This window comes from Pituophis catenifer, unplaced genomic scaffold (genome assembly GCF_029215685.1).
Source record: "Pituophis catenifer annectens isolate HBS135680 unplaced genomic scaffold, rPitCat1.0.hap2 SCAF_10, whole genome shotgun sequence".
Classification (NCBI taxonomy): Eukaryota; Metazoa; Chordata; class Lepidosauria; order Squamata; family Colubridae; genus Pituophis; species Pituophis catenifer.
Window position 1 is genome coordinate 31,257,939 of NW_027256890.1, and position 15,258 is coordinate 31,273,196.

Genomic DNA, 15,258 nt, shown 5'->3' on the forward strand with positions numbered 1-15,258 from the left:
AGGTGCACGACTAGGAACTCAAAATATTTAAATGGACTGTTCTTCAAAATCAGGGTTACCCAACCCTTGCAACTGTAAGACACTGCAACTCCCAGAATTCCCCACCCGGCATGAAGTCCATGCATCTTAAAGTTGCTTGGGAAACACTGTTCTAAGTGAACAGCTACTGATTGAAACAAATGAAGCGTCCGTGTTTTTCTTCAGTAACAGGTGAATTTTGAATGTTGGCAATGAATTCACTTATTCCCCTTTAATGGGTTTGCCTGGCAAGGAAGCAGCTGGCTGTTTGCTGGATCTGGCTTGGCTCTTAAGCCCTTGCAAGCAACAGGCTCGGAAATGGATGATGTAAATTGGGGGGGGGGAGAGAGAAAGGAGCCCCTGGAGGACCTCACAGGCACCCTGTCTGGCTTGGAGGGCCAACCGAAGTCTCATGAAGAGCCAGGCTCAAAGCAGAGCAGCAGCTGCCGGCCTCCCATACCCACCCAACCGGATCTGTTTCTCCCACCCCTTCGGCACAGGGTAGCCCTTGACGTCAGCCACGGCTGGGAAGAAAACCCTGCTTTGTTTACCATCTTCGGCAGGAGCCCTGCCCTGAATTCTTGCACGGTGGCACGATGCCTGCCATGCTCTGGTCCCTTTTCCACCCACCCAGAGAAGCGGTGTTACATCACACACACTGCAGGGACAGAAAGCTGGGTGGGGGTCTCCCTGGGAAGTGGGGAAGGCAAGGAGAACGTGACCTTTCTCTCTTGGGAGAGAGCTGGGCTGTTGTTGGAGAACAAGGCATTGGAATCGCCTGGCGGGTTTTGGGCCGCCTCCGAGCTTTAGAAGCTGGCACGAGGTCAGTCCACGCCCAGCTTCCCTGCCAAGATTGGGGGCTGAGTCACTGGACAAAAACTGTCCAGAGGGAACACTCTCTACCTCCAACTTAGAAAACGGACAAACCGACAAATCCTTCCTCTCTTTGTTTCTTTAAGCCTGGAAGCGCCTGGAGGATGCTCATCACGTTTTCAGAAAAGGGAGAGGAGTATAGCGGTATAACAGAGTTGGAAGGGATCTTGGAGGTCCTCTAGTCCAACCCCTGTTCAAGCAGGAACCCCCCTCTCATTCTAGCCAAAGAGCTGCCCAATCTCCTCAACCCTCCGCTTGAGACAAATCAAGCGTGCTACCCTGAACCTTCAGGTAAGATGCCCAGAGTCGCCCAAGAGTGAGTCAGGCAGCCATATAAATTTTCTTAACATAAATAAAAAAACCTCCTCTATTTTATCAGCTAAATTCCTATGACACAGGTTTTTGCATCAAGGCACTTTTTATGCTTGCCTTTTATTTTTGTTTATTTTTTTGCAGGTCTAATAGTTACAATATCCCCCTAAGATACATTATTTGGCATCTTTTCCTAGTGATGTTGCTATTTCCCCAGATAAAGGGAAAATGAATCCTGACACTGTAGCTTTTATGTTACCCTTAAAAAAAAAAGGATTTCCTGGATTGGATTGAACTCTTGGGTGGAGCAGATCCTTGGTGACTCCCCCCTCCCCCCCCACCTTCCCTGATCTGTATCTTTGGGATTTGGAATTCAAAGGTAGACTGCTTTAGAGTAGGAAGGTTCTGTTTTCATGCCTTAAGCCTGCATTGTTACACTTTTAGGGTGCCAGCTTTGGAAACGGGTTCTATGAAACCATTTTTCCATGTTGTCTTTAAAACATGCAGCTGCACCTTTTGATAACTTACCATCAGATGTTCTGGGCCTTTCTGCATTCTTATTTCTGTACAGCTGGCAGTCTTGGCAATGGGTCCTCCCTATCTCCTCCTCCCCCCCCACTTCAGCTCCCACCCCGTTGGCGAATTTCTTTTTTTCTTCTTCTTCTTCTGCTTCTTTTTCTTCCTCTTCTTCCTCCTCCTCCGCCACAAAAAAACAGCTGTTTCTGTCAAAAAAATTCTCCTGGGTTTTTGTCAGTGAGCTGAAATACAGTGAGGAAAGTTCATGTGAGTTGTGAGTGATCTGTTTAAACAACAGTTCTCGCTTCTGTCTTGGAGCCAAACAGGCTTCAGCTGCGAAAGGAGTCAGTTGCAAAGCTGCTCCCAAGTGGTAGACAGCAGCTGCTGCTTCCTCCCAGCTGAACGGAAGGAGCCCTGGCCCCGAGGAACACCTGGCCCGGAGCCTGGGCCTTTCCCAACACCAGGGGCTCAGGTACTTCCAGGTGGAGGGCCTGGAGGTTCTCCAGCCTGCCTGCATCAGAGACCATGGTTGTAGGCAAGGCAGACTGTGCCATGGGTCTCCTGCGTGGATCTTTTTACCGGCAGAGACCCTCGTAAGTCCACCCCAAGCCTTGAAAAGTGGGGAAAGGATGCTGGTGCCTTAGGGAGGGTCAAAAGGTTTAGGAGGAAGATGAACTCGGTGCCTGGAGAAGGTGGAATTGGGGAAAGGAACATGACTTTCGTGGCTGATGAATTAGTCACAGTACCAGCTTGCCTTCCTCCACTTTCCTACATTGTTGTGACTTACTAAAGCCGTGTTGTAAAAAGGCCCGTTTTGTCCGTCTGCACTGCACTCTCAATCACAAAGAGAACAGGAGTGAAAAGGCCCATTTTGGGAATGAGGGAGCTGCTTGCTGTCCGAGATTATAGGGAAATTATTTTTTTATTAACTTTAAATGCTGCCCTTCTCTCTATCAAGCAACTCCGGGTGGCAATGTCATAAATACCGTAGCCGTAGATAACAACGTGATTTTGAAAATCACAAAACTGCTTCTCACTTATTTTGGCCATGTCCTGCAGGGGAATTCACCGGACAAACAAAATCATTATTATAGTTAGCAGTGAAAGGAAACCAGGCTGCTGAAGAACATGGTGGCTGGACACCAGCCAGAGCAGAGAAGGATTCGAAGAGGGGGGAGAGTCCTGGCCCAGAGAATCGCCCGTTGAATGGAATCAGTTGAATGGATGACATTGTCATCAGCAAAACAATGTGAAGGTTAAAAACCTTAGAAGACTGGGCATTAACGATTACAATTAAGTATTTTACCCAAAAGAAGCCCTCTGCTGGATCCCATTCCAGCCATCTGAAGTGGCCATGCCCCAGTGGGCTGGGTGGGTGGGTGGGGGGAGACAAGAAAGCTTTGCCCGCCCACTTTGGAAAGGGAGCCACTGTGTGCCCCGCTTGTTGTGGCTTCTGAGCACTGAGATTTGAACCCCAGTCCCCAGGTCTGTGCAGGGCTGGGTCTGCCACTGCAGCCCCCACCTGCCTTCCAGCAGAGACTCCCCCACCCGAGCTTTCTGCCTTCTCTTGGCTGCTTCAGCCCTGCAGCGCTTCCCATCAGCTGGAGCAGCGTCTGCCTCTCTCTCCTTGGTCATGCCACTACCTTTTGCGCCCTAGGTGGAGAAGTTGTTCGTCTCCCTGGACTGTCTTGGGGGTGGGTGGGTGGGTGCAAGCAGAGCCTCTGGGAGGATGCCAGGCTTTTCCTCAGCCCAGAGGAATGCCAGTTTTGAGTTGCCTGCCAGGTGAGCAGCTTCAGGATCTCCTCCTAGCGGGGTGGGGCATCTGCAACCACCCACAGGTACAAAGGTTTTTCTTCCTAGGAGCCACCAGTGCACAAGGGATGTGTGTGTTCCCACATGCCTGTCAAATTGTCCCCGATCCTCAGCCCTATTTCACTTTCCCAAAGTGCCATTCCATGGAGTGATGCTTAACAATTTATGACCTATAGCACGGAATCCTAGTGCAGGAAGGGACCTTGGAGATCTTCTAGTCCAGGGGTGTCAAACTCAATTTCATTGAGGGCTGCATCAGAGTTGTGGCTGACCTCCGTGTGTGTGTGAGAGAGAGAGAGTTGGGTGGGTGTGGCCAGCTTGGCACCACTCCCCAAACTGCTGGCATGTTTCCTCTTTGCATTGGGTAGAGCAGGCCGGCACCATGTGGGTCAGCCCCTTCCATTTTTCACGACGGCCCTGTGGGCCTTGTGTTCGAAACCCCTGTTCTAGTCCAACCCCCTGCTCAAGGCAAGGAGACCTTATACCTGTGATGGCGAACCTATGGCGTGCATGCCGGAAGTGGCACACAGAGCCATCTCTCTAGGCATGCTGTTGCCTGTTGCTCTTCCAGGTTCCAGCGCATGTGCAGAAGCTCCGGAAACCGGAAGAGTAGCTCCATGGTGGCATTCATGCACCAGGAAGCTAAGCTTCTGGTTTCCTGCACGCACATGCGCACTGGCCAGCTGGTGTTTGCGCATGCATACATGCCAGAAACCAGAAGACCAGATGACTGGTCCACATGTGCACGCCGAAAACCAGAAGCTCAGTTTCCTGGCACGCGCATGCGAAAAGGTTCGCCAACAGCCTTGATAGTACAGTGGTTTAGTGCACCCTGTCATTAACACAGCTGCCTGCAATTTCTGCTGGTTCGAATCTCTCCAAGGCTCAAGGTTGACTCAGCCGTCATCCTTTCTAAGGTAGGTGAAATGAGGACCCAGTTTGTGGGGGCAATAAGCTGACTTTGTATAAAATATACAAAAGAATGAAGGCTATTGCTTAACGCATTGTAAGCCGCCCTGAGTCTCCGGAGAAGGGCGGCATATAAATCAAAAATTAAAACAACAACAACATTGCCTTATACCCTTCTGACAAATAGCTGCCCAACCTTTTCTTGAAAACGATGGAGCACCCATAAGCCTTCCAGGCAAGCTGTTCCACTGACCACTTTTCCTGTGGGTTTGTTATTTTATGCAGTTCAAGCCGAGATAAGCAATTTCCTTGTATCCACCTTTAAAGAAATAGGAGGCAGCTTTTGAATTTTGGATGTTTTTGCCTAAGTATGACCTGAAAGGGGATCTAATTCTCACACAGGTCTTAAAACTAGACAAGGAGAACCGAAATGAGTCAAAAACACAACTTCTGGAGGGAAGCTGTTCCACTGGCTAATTGTCCTGACTGTCAGGAAATTTCTCCTTAGTTCTGGGTTGGTTCTCTCTTTAATGGACTTCCTTCCACCCGTTACTTCCTGCCCTGCCCTCAGGGGCTTTGGAAAAGAAGTCTCAATGACAGCCCCTCAAATACTGCTATCCTGTCCCCCTTAGTCCTTCTCTGGGTTAGAATAGAATGAGCTGGAAGGGACCTTGGAGGTCTTCTAGTCCAGCCCCCTGCTCAAGCAGGAGAACCTAGACTATTTCAGACCACTGACTTTTCTAGTCTCTTCTTAAAAACCTCCAGTGATGGAACACCCACGATTTCTGGTGGCAAGCTGTTCCACTGGTTAATTGCAACCATTCATCATATGTTACCACGACAGGGACTGGCCAATGCATTGTTAAGCAGTGCAGTTGTTAAGGGAGACAGTACGTGTTTACACACGGTTTTATGACCTTTTTTGCAAAGGTCGTGGAGCAAATTACCCACAGCCATTAAGACATCACTTGACTGACTTGTGACCTTTCCTACCAACTTCCCCGTGGATTGTCAGGAGCTGCCTGGGAGGGTCACAAATGGCAAGCAGAGGACTGCAGGACACGGTAACCGCCATAAGTGCGAGCCAATTGCCAAGCACCTGGATCACAATCACAAGACAAGGTTGCAGCGAGGTTGTGAGTGCCAGAACTGGCTGTAAGTCCCTTTTTTCAGCACTGCCATAACTTTGAACAGTTATAAACAGATGGTCATAAGTTGAGGACTGCCAATACAGGCCCACACATTCTCAGCAGCAGCATCAAACCTCTCTATGCATAAATGCATTTTTATGTCTGTGACTAATTTTCCAGCTGACCAGATGCAGGAAACAAGATATTCAATACTGCATTAACAAGGAACAGAAACTAAAATGCAAGCCGTATCCCGCCTGACCTTCCCTCCCCATCACTGCCTCCTGATGTGCTCAAAACCCAGGCAGAGAGGCAGTTCTGGACATTTCCTCCAAGGAATAAGTGAACAAGGAGAGTGTTTTTGACTCATTTCGGTTCTCCTTGTCTAGTTTTAAGACCAGTGTGAGAATTAGATCCCCTTTCAGGTCATACTTAGGCAAAAACATCCAAAATTCAAAAGCTGCCTCCTATTTCTTTAAAGGTGGATACAAGGAAATTGCTTATCTCGGCTTGAACTGCATAAAATAACAAACCCACAGGAAAAGTGGTCAGTGGAACAGCTTGCCTGGAAGGCTTATGGGTGCTCCATCGTTTTCAAGAAAAGGTTGGGCAGCTATTTGTCAGAAGGGTATAAGGCAGTGTTGGCAAACCTTTTTGCATGCGCGCGCCGGGAAACTGAGCTTCTGGTTTTTAGCGTGTGCATGTGTGCCAGTCACCTGGTCTTCCGGTTTCTGGCATGCATGCGTGCGTGCGCAGAGACCAGTTGGTCAGTGTGCATGTGCATACCGGAAACTGGAAGCTCAGCTTCCTGGCGCGTGCATGCGTGCCACAGAACTCTTCCGGTTTCCGGCGCTCCCGTGCATGCAAAGGCCAGCTCGCAAAGACCAGCTGGAACCCAGAAGAGCAACAGGCTGGTGTGCCCAGAGAGATGGCTCTGTATGCCACTTCTGGCACGCGTGCTATAGGTTCGCCATCAGGGGTATAAGGTATCCTGCTTTAGGGACTGCTTCCAACACAGTTAATACTGTTATTCTGTCAGTTGGGGACTACCTGTAACCTGAAAGGGTAGTAAAGTTGCTTTTTGAGTATGACAATCAAGTTGGAAGCAGAAAAAGCAACAGGAGGGCTGCTCAAATAGCCAGTCAGTAGTAGTGGCCCCAACAAAGTTAATGGAGACCAGGTGTTACTATTAACATTCAGCAAATGCATAATGGTTCCCGTTCCATCTATCTCACAGGCTTTGGAAAAGCATAACTCCTTTTCGTTAACAGCAACACTGGAGTTGGCTCAACGAGGCCCAGATTGCGCATACTCGTGTATGGGCTAGAACCGTGATGGTGAACCTATGGCACACGTGCCAGAGGGGGCACGCAGCGTCCTCTCTGTGGGCATGTGTGCCATTGCCCCAGCTCAGCCAGCTGGTCATCAGGTTTCCAAGGCACACATGCGCACTGTCCAGCTGGTTGTTGGGTTTCTGGTGCTCTGGCATGTGTGTACCTTCCGGTTTGGGCACATCACTGGGCTAATGCTTGAAGTTGAACAATTTGTTACCCGTTACTAAACTTATTCAGGCTTACTTTATGGAATAAATGCTGGGCACAGTTTGTGTGTGTGTGTGTGTGTGTGTGTGTAAAGACCAGGTTGCATTTTGCAACTCTGAAGTTAGACAGGGCTGTTGGGTTGTGCATGCACCCCATGTGCCACCTCCATGATTTCTTGGATAGTCCCCCTTTCTGTGGGAGGATCTGGGTGGGGCCCTCAGTGCCCACAAAACTCTGTTCTGGCACTCAGGAAAAACTCTCCCTGGAAACGGAAGCCTGGCGTTTTGCTCCGACTTGCAAGGGATGGTGGGGGCAATGGGCAGGTTTTCCCCACGTTTCTTCCTGGCTTTTGGGTGTGGAGCAGATGAGTCAGAGGGTGACATGCAGTGGAGCTCCTTTTCTCTTCCAGGGAACTTTGGTTTTGCTGCCGGTCCAGAAAGAGTGCAGAGAAGAGCAACAGAGATGATTAAGGGGCTGGAGGCTAAAACATATGAGGGACGGTTGCAGGAACTGGGCCTGGCTAGTCTAGTGAAGAAAAGGACCAGGGGAGACAGGAGAGCAGTCTTCCAATATTTGAGGGGCTGCCCCAAAGTAGAGGGGTCCACCTATTCCCCAAAGCACCTGAGGGCAGGGCAAGAAACAATGGATGGAAATTTAACAAGGAGAGAAGCAACCTGGAATTAAGGAGAAATTTCCTGACAGAACAAGTAACCACCCGGAGGCTCCAACTGGTCCAGAATGTGGCCGCGCGGGTGATTATGGGAGCGTCATGGCGTTCCCATGTAACACCTCTCCTGCGTGAGCTGCACTGGCTCCCAGTGGTCTTCTGGGTGCGATTCAAGGTGTTGGTTACCATCTTTAGAGCGCTCCATGGCTTAGGACCTGGGTACTTACGAGATCGCCTTCTGCTACCGATAGCCTCCCACCGGCCAATACGCTCCCACAGAGAGGGACTCCTCGGGATGCCGTCGGTCAAACTATGTCGACTGGCGACTCCCAGGGGAAGAGCCTTCTCTGTGGGGGCACCTGCCCTCTGGAACGAATTGCCCCGGGATTTACGGATGATCCCTGACCTACGCAACTTTCGTCGTGCCCTCAAGACGCTGTTGTTTCAACAAGCTGTGCTGACCTGAATACCAAGATCAATTTTAAGTTATATGGGTTGTCTTTGTCTTAATTGAAATGGGCCAAATTATTTAATTATTTAATTATTTAAATAAAAGGAATTATTTAATTCCTTTTAAACTGTTTGTCAGCCTTTTATATGTGTTTGTTTTTTATTTTTGGCTGTGCACCGCCCTGAGTCCTTCGGGAGAAGGGCGGTATAAAAATTAAATAAATAAATAAATAAACCAGTGGAAGAGCTCAGAAGTTGTGGGGGCTCCATCGCTGGAGGTTTTCAAGAATTGAATGGAGAGCGATTTGTCTGGAATGGTCTAGGATGGTCTCCTTGTGCAGGGGTTGGACTAGAAAACCTCCAGGGTCCCTTCCAATTCTGATATTCTGGCAGTCCCAAGGCAGCCTTGTAGCAGCTCTTTTCTATAGCAGTCTTGGGGTTGTGAGAACAGGGCTTTCCTTCTGATTGTCGGCGATCAGCCCCGCCATGCTGGTTCTGTGCCAGCTTTGCAAATTCGGCAGGAAAGGAAGTTTCCCAAACCCAGAATAGAAAGTCGTTTTCCCCACCTTCTTTGAAAAGCCTCGTGACATAAAAATGAATGATTCTGAGATTCCACTTCCTGGAGGTGGGGGGAGGGGGAAATCCCAATTCTGGCCGAGAGGAACCATGGCTGTGATGTGTTGCTGTGATGTTGTTTTTGAGAAACAGCCCAAAGTCTCCTGGGCAACCTCTTTGTTGGCATCTCGAGGCAAGCAAAGAAGCTCTGTGTGAGGAGAATAAGAATAAGAATAATTTTATTTCTATACCGCCCTTCTCCCGAAGGACTCAGGGCGGTGTACAGCCTATTAAAAACACAAGACAACATCAGTTAAAATAGTTTAAAATTATTAAATAAATTCGGCTCGATTTAAAACCCCAGAAATTTAAAACCCAATTTAAAATTGTTATGTTGATAGACCAGCCTGGCGGAACAACAGGGTCTTGAGTGCACAACGAAACACCCGGAGGTCAGAGATCTTACGTATTTCCGGGGGCAGTTCGTTCCACAGGGCTGGGGCTCCCACAGAGAAGGCCCTCCCCCTGGGTGTCGCCAGCCGACATAACTTGGCCGATGGCACCCTAAGGAGACCCTCTCTGTGGGAGCGAACTGGTCGGTGGGAGGCTATTGGTGGCAGAAGTCGGTCTCGAAGGTACCCGGATCCTATGCCATGGAGCGCTTTAAAGGTGGTGACCAACACCTTGAATCGCACCCGGAAGACCACTGGGAGCCAGTGCAGCTCGCGCAGGAGGGGTGTCACGTGGGCACAATGGGTTGCGCCCATAACCACCCGCACGGACGCATTCTGGACCAGCTGGAGCCTCTGAGTGCTCTTCAGGGGGAGCCCCATGTAGAGAGCATTACAATAGTCCAGCCGGGAGGTGACAAGGGCATGAGTGACTGTGCGCAAGGCGTCCCGATCCAGAAAGGGCTGCAACTGGCGAATCAGGCGAACCTGATAAAAGGCCCCCCTGGCCACGGCCGTCATGTGCTCTTCTAAAGACAGCCGTGCGTCCAGGAGGACACCCAGATTGCGAGCCCTCTCCATGGGGGGCAAAGATTCACCCCCAATAGTCAGCGATGGCACCTGCTGACTATATCGGGACGCCGGCAGCCACAGCCACTCGATCTTGGACGGGTTGAGTCTGAGCCTGTTCCTCCCCATCCAGACCCGCATGGCCTCCAGGCAGCGAGACATCACATCAAGGGCATCGTTGGGGTGGTCTGGGGTGGAGATGTATAGCTGAGTGTCGTCAGCGTACAGGTGACACTTCACCCCAAAACCACGGATGATCTCACCCAGCGGCTTCACATAAATGTTGAACAGGAGGGGCGAGAGGACCAACCCTTGCGGCACTCCCCATGCGAGACGCCTCGAGGTCGACCTCTGCCCCCCTGCCAACACGAACTGCGAGCGGTCGGAGAGGAAGGAAGAGAACCACCGCAAAACGGTGCCCCCTATTCCTAACCCTCTCAACCGCTGCAGCATGATACCATGGTCGATGGTATCAAAAGCCGCTGAGAGATCTAATAAGATCAGGACAGAGGAACAACCCCTGTCCCGAGCCCTCCAGAGATCATCCACCAACGCGACCAATGCCGTTTCTGTGCTGTACCCCTGCCTGAAGCCCGACTGGCACGGGTCCAGATAGATAGCTTCATCCAGGTGTCGGGGAAGCTGTTGTGCCACCACGCTCTCAACAACCTTCGCCACAAAACGAAGGTTGGAGACCGGACGGTAGTTGGTTAGTTCAGCCGGGTCCACGGAAGGCTTCTTGAGGAGGGGCCTCACCACCACCTCTTTCAAGGTAGCGGGAAAGTCACCCTCACTCAGAGAAGCACTTATAATCCCCTGGAGCCAGCCTCGTGTAACCTCCCAGGAGGCCAGTACCAACCAGGAGGGACACGGGTCCAATAAACACGTGGTGGCACTAATCCTACCCAGAACCCTGTCCACATCCTCGGGGGCCACACGATCAAACTCCTCCCAGATAATATTCTCAAGACGTGCCCTCGTCTCCTCCCCTGGACTCATCCAGTTGGAGTCCAAGCCTTCCCGAATCCGAGCGACTTTATCATGCAGGAATTGCACAAAATCCTCAGCTCGACCCTGCAAGGGATCCTCCCGCACTCCCCCCCAAAGAAGGGAGTGGGTCATCCTAAACAGGGCGGCTGGGCGGTTCTCTGCAGATGCGATAAGAGCGGAGAAATGGTTAGATTTTGCCGCTTTTATCGCCACTAGGTAGGTCTTGATATAAGACCTCACCTGTGTCCGGTCGGAATCGGATTGACTAGTCCTCCAAATGCTCTCTAGGCGTCTTTTCCGACGCTTCATCTCTCTCAGCTCCTCAGAGAACCAAGGAGCTAATTGAGATCGGCATCGGGTTAGAGGCCGCAAAGGCACGATGCGGTCCAAAGCTCCGGCGGCCGCACTCTCCCAGGCGGCCACCAGCTCTTCAGTAAACGGCCCAAGTTCCGTCAGGAACCTTTCGGGGTCCATCAGGCGCCTGGGACGGAGGAGTGGCCATGAGGACTAGAAGTGCCACTTTGCTTTTGCAACCCAAGCCCAAGATTCTCAGAGTGGGCAGAATGACTGCACAGTCCTCCCTTGAAAAATAAATACCCTAAAAGTAAAAGGAAAAAGTTGAGGCTGCATGTTATTATCTTATTCTGCTGTGTGAAAGAGTCAGAAGTCAGTGCTTTTCTTTCTTTTTCCCCTTTCATCCTACAGTTTTTCCTTCCCTGCTTTCTCACTATTTTCACTTGTATTTGTAGTTTATATTTTGATAAACGAATGAAAAAATGGGTAGAAGCATAAAAAGGAAAAATAGATACCCTCAAGGATGCCTGGTGCCCCTTTTGCCCTTCAGTGCCCGTGCCAGCAGCTGTTCCTTGCAGTTGCTTGCTTGTGGAAGAAAACTCAGCCCACGGGGAATGGGTGTGTGTGTGTTGCTTTCAGAGTCATCTTTCTAGTAATTTCTTGTGGTGAGCGTAACTTGTAACACTGAGTTTCATATTCAGTTGCATCTTACAAGGCCAATATAAAATCACAAACACACGGACACTCACACCCGTTTCAATGACTGGGCATGTGCCTGCCTGCTTAAGCCGCACCCTTAACATTTCCACCTCTTGGAAAGTGACTGGCGCACCATCCATCCTCACCTGCCAGCTGCAGCTCAGCTGTTTTCGGCCACTGATCGGTTTCCAGAACCACAAATCCGTGCATTAAGTTCTCCTACCAGCTCCCCCTTTCCAAGTGACCGAATAGCACCCCTATTCCTTCCTGTACGGTCCGTGTTGCCGAAAGCCTCCCTTGGCCCATCCCTCTGGGCTCCCTGGCATCATCCTAGGAGCTGCATGGCACCGGCCCTCCTGTTGCAGACTTTGCCAAATTCAAGTCCAAACTGAGCCCCTTTGGTCAAACTCTGTGTAGCCAAAGAGGGAAACAAGAAAGTGGTTCACGTCTGCAGGGCAATTGAAAGAGGTAAAGGAGTTTCCAAAAAGCAGAGACCAGTTGCACATGGCCAACTCTAGATAGTCCTCAACGTACGACCACAACTGAGCTCAGAATTTCTGTTGCTAAGTGAGACAGTTGTTTTGCCACATTTGATGACCTTTCTTGCCACCGTTGTTAAGCGAATCATTGCCATTGTTACGTTAGTCAGACATTTGCTTGTCAGAAGGTCGCAAAAGGGGATCATGTGACCCTGTGATTATGATGCTGTGATAGTCATCGTTGCCAGTTGCCAAGCGTCTGAACTTTGTTCACACAACCCTAGGGATGCTGCCATGGTCACACGTGGGAAAAACTAAGCCCCTTTTTTCAGTCACTAAATGAATGGCTGTAAGTCGAGGACTCCTTGTATTCTTTCACTCCACCTCAGCTGCCGAGTTTTGAAGCTGTGAAGCGGCTGCCGTTGTCGTTTCTTGTTGCATCTTGTCTTGTCCAAGAAGAAAAGCAGCCGAGGAATGGAAACTTGGATCCGAGCTCTGATAAACATGCCGATTTTTCTTTCCCTTGTCTCTATTTATTCCCTCTCCTTCCTAAGTTAAAGCCAAATGCAAGTTTTTAAAAAATTGAGGCCCCGTTTCCCCTGCTTTGGCTCTGTTGCTGGCATCCTGCCGCTGGGTGTAATGGAGAGAGAGGGAGGGGCTACGTAAGAGTCCTCACCCTCTTCCCGGCCGGGTTCACTGGACCCCCCCCTCCCTCTGAGCCATTGGTCTCCAAGCCGGGCAACTGGATGGCCTCAGCCCAGAGGAGAAAGCAGCCTTTGGCTCACGCCACGAGGTGGACATTCCCCTCTGTTGTGCTCCGTAAAACATGGCCCAGGTCTTTTTCACAAGCCGAGCCATGCAACAAACTCCCATCCGGCTTCACAATTTTTCTAACTCTAACCCTACCAAGCGCACGACTCCTTCCTCCGGGGCTCATCCGGGGCTGAGTTTAGCATTCTGGAGCAGGGCGCTCCAACCTCCCAGAGCAAAGCTGGCTGAGGAATTCTGGGAGTTGAAGTCCACAAGTCTTAAAGTTGCCAAGGTTGGAGAGGCCTGTTCTGGAGAGTTGCACTCGCTGGTCTTCATTTATCGCTGCGTTTCTGTCCTGCTTGACTTGTCACAACTCCAGACAGTTGATGTGATAAGACGTTGAGTATGTTTAATGCCACTATAAATAGACTGAGGGTTCCGCCTGGTGGTGACTGTAGCTGAAAAATGCCAGACAGGACAGACACCGCAGTTCCTTGGCAACTTGTAAGATAGGCCGACTTTAACTTCAGTGAAACATCTGCAAGGAAACAAGAAGCTCAGAGAACCCTGAGCTATAAATATTCCTAGTTGGTTATCATCACCAACTGCAGAGGTAGGAAATTGGGATACGAAGCATCGCTCTGCGACTCAACCTTCCTGCTGTCTCTGCGTCCTTTGCTTGTCCCTTCCGGGAGGTATTTATCTTTTGGCCCTCCAGCCTGAAATCCTGGTCCCCAGCTGGTCCCCAGCTCTCGGTACCCAGTTTGGAAGGAATCTCTCCAGAAGCAGCTGAGAATAGAATATCATGTTTATTCTAAATCAGGTCACTGTTTCATGATGGGTAACTAATCACACTTCCCTTCAACATCTTAATCAGCGCTGCAGTTCTTGGATTTTGTTCTCTGAGCAAAATTTGGTGGGGAGGTAGCAACTGAGCAAAGGTTACAGGGGCCGAATTTGCAGTTTCTTCCCCTTCCTGGTGAGGGAGCCCAAATAGCCGGTCCCACAGATGAAAGGTAGGTCCTCTGGATGGGATATCGATTGCTTTAAGTGTTTGGTCCAAACTAATTTAAAGTTCCTGCTTGTTCAAACTCACAAGATCTTAGGCAATGATCAGCACAGCCAGATGGGGGCGCCAGATTCTCAGAAAATGCAATTCTACTGACAGGTGCGCCTGTTGTGGTTTACTTACTGATAGCTTGCTGAAATGTGTGAATGGAGTCATTCTCTTTATTCCTGGGCCTGGGTTCAAATCTGGTTAATATTCTGGTGCTCCCGAGTCTTGTTCCCATGGGGATCTTGTGGGCTGATGCCAAAATCCATCTTGTCTTCCGGTGGGGCTGCTGGGAGCTGGGAAGCTCGTTCCTCCTGACCAATCGCTGCCTCTTTCCCTTTCAGGAACTCCAAGAAGGAAGGAGACCTGCTCGCCGCCCAGGGCCGCCTGAAGGATGTGGAGGCCCTACTCAACTCCAAAGAGGCTGCGCTCACCACCGCCTTGGGGGAGAAGCGCAACCTGGAGACTGAAGTCCGTGACCTCAGAGGCCAGCTGGCCAAGGTAAGCCAGGCACACCTGTGAAGGTCCCAATAGTCCCTCTGCTCTGCTCTGCTCTTTTGGGACCCTTGAGACAGGAGGGGGCCTGTTTCCCCTTCTGTGCCTCCATCCCGTGTCCATCTTTGGACTACCGGACTCAAAATGTGCCAGGAGAAGTGAGTGAGTAGGCTCAGGTAGACTATGTCTGTAAATGTCTCTTGTGTGGGAGGGGAGGGGTCCTTCTGCTGGGAGACCACCAGCCTTTCATGTCCTTCATGGGCAGCTCCTGCTCCTGTAGATTGCCAACCAAGGCCAATGAAGATGGCAGAGCCAAGGTTAGGCTGGCCGACGTTATTAGGCCTCCATAAAACTGAGGGCAGGTTGGTGGTCTTTGAGTTTTTTCCCCCCCTGACAATGGGTCACTGGGCGGCTGTGGTGATTTCTATTTGGCCAGGCTTTATCTTTTTGTGAATTTCGTAATTGTGAATTTAATGTGTGCTGTGTCAGAAGGAGGCCAAAACAGCAGCAAGATTTATAACAATATTTCTCAAGCTTGGCAGCCGAATGATGGGTGGACTTTAACTCCCAGAATTCCCCAGTGAACTGCCAGCTGCCAAGCTTGAGAATCCTTGGTCTGTAAGGACCAGCAGCTGTGCTCAGCTGTGGTTCTTCAAAGGTAGACAACTCCTGGCCATTGACTGTCCTGAATTTGG

The 15,258-nt window shown here is 50.4% G+C and overlaps 1 protein-coding gene across 1 annotated transcript in view; it reads left to right on the forward strand.

The window, feature by feature from the left end:
• The window catches only part of LMNA (lamin A/C), a 46,761-nt gene that overhangs the window by 16,073 nt on the left and 15,430 nt on the right, over positions 1–15,258 (forward strand). Inside the window, exon 2 of the mRNA XM_070951255.1 lies at positions 14,413–14,569. Within this exon, the coding sequence (XP_070807356.1) occupies positions 14,413–14,569 (157 nt within the window). The remainder of the gene's footprint in view (positions 1–14,412; positions 14,570–15,258) is intronic.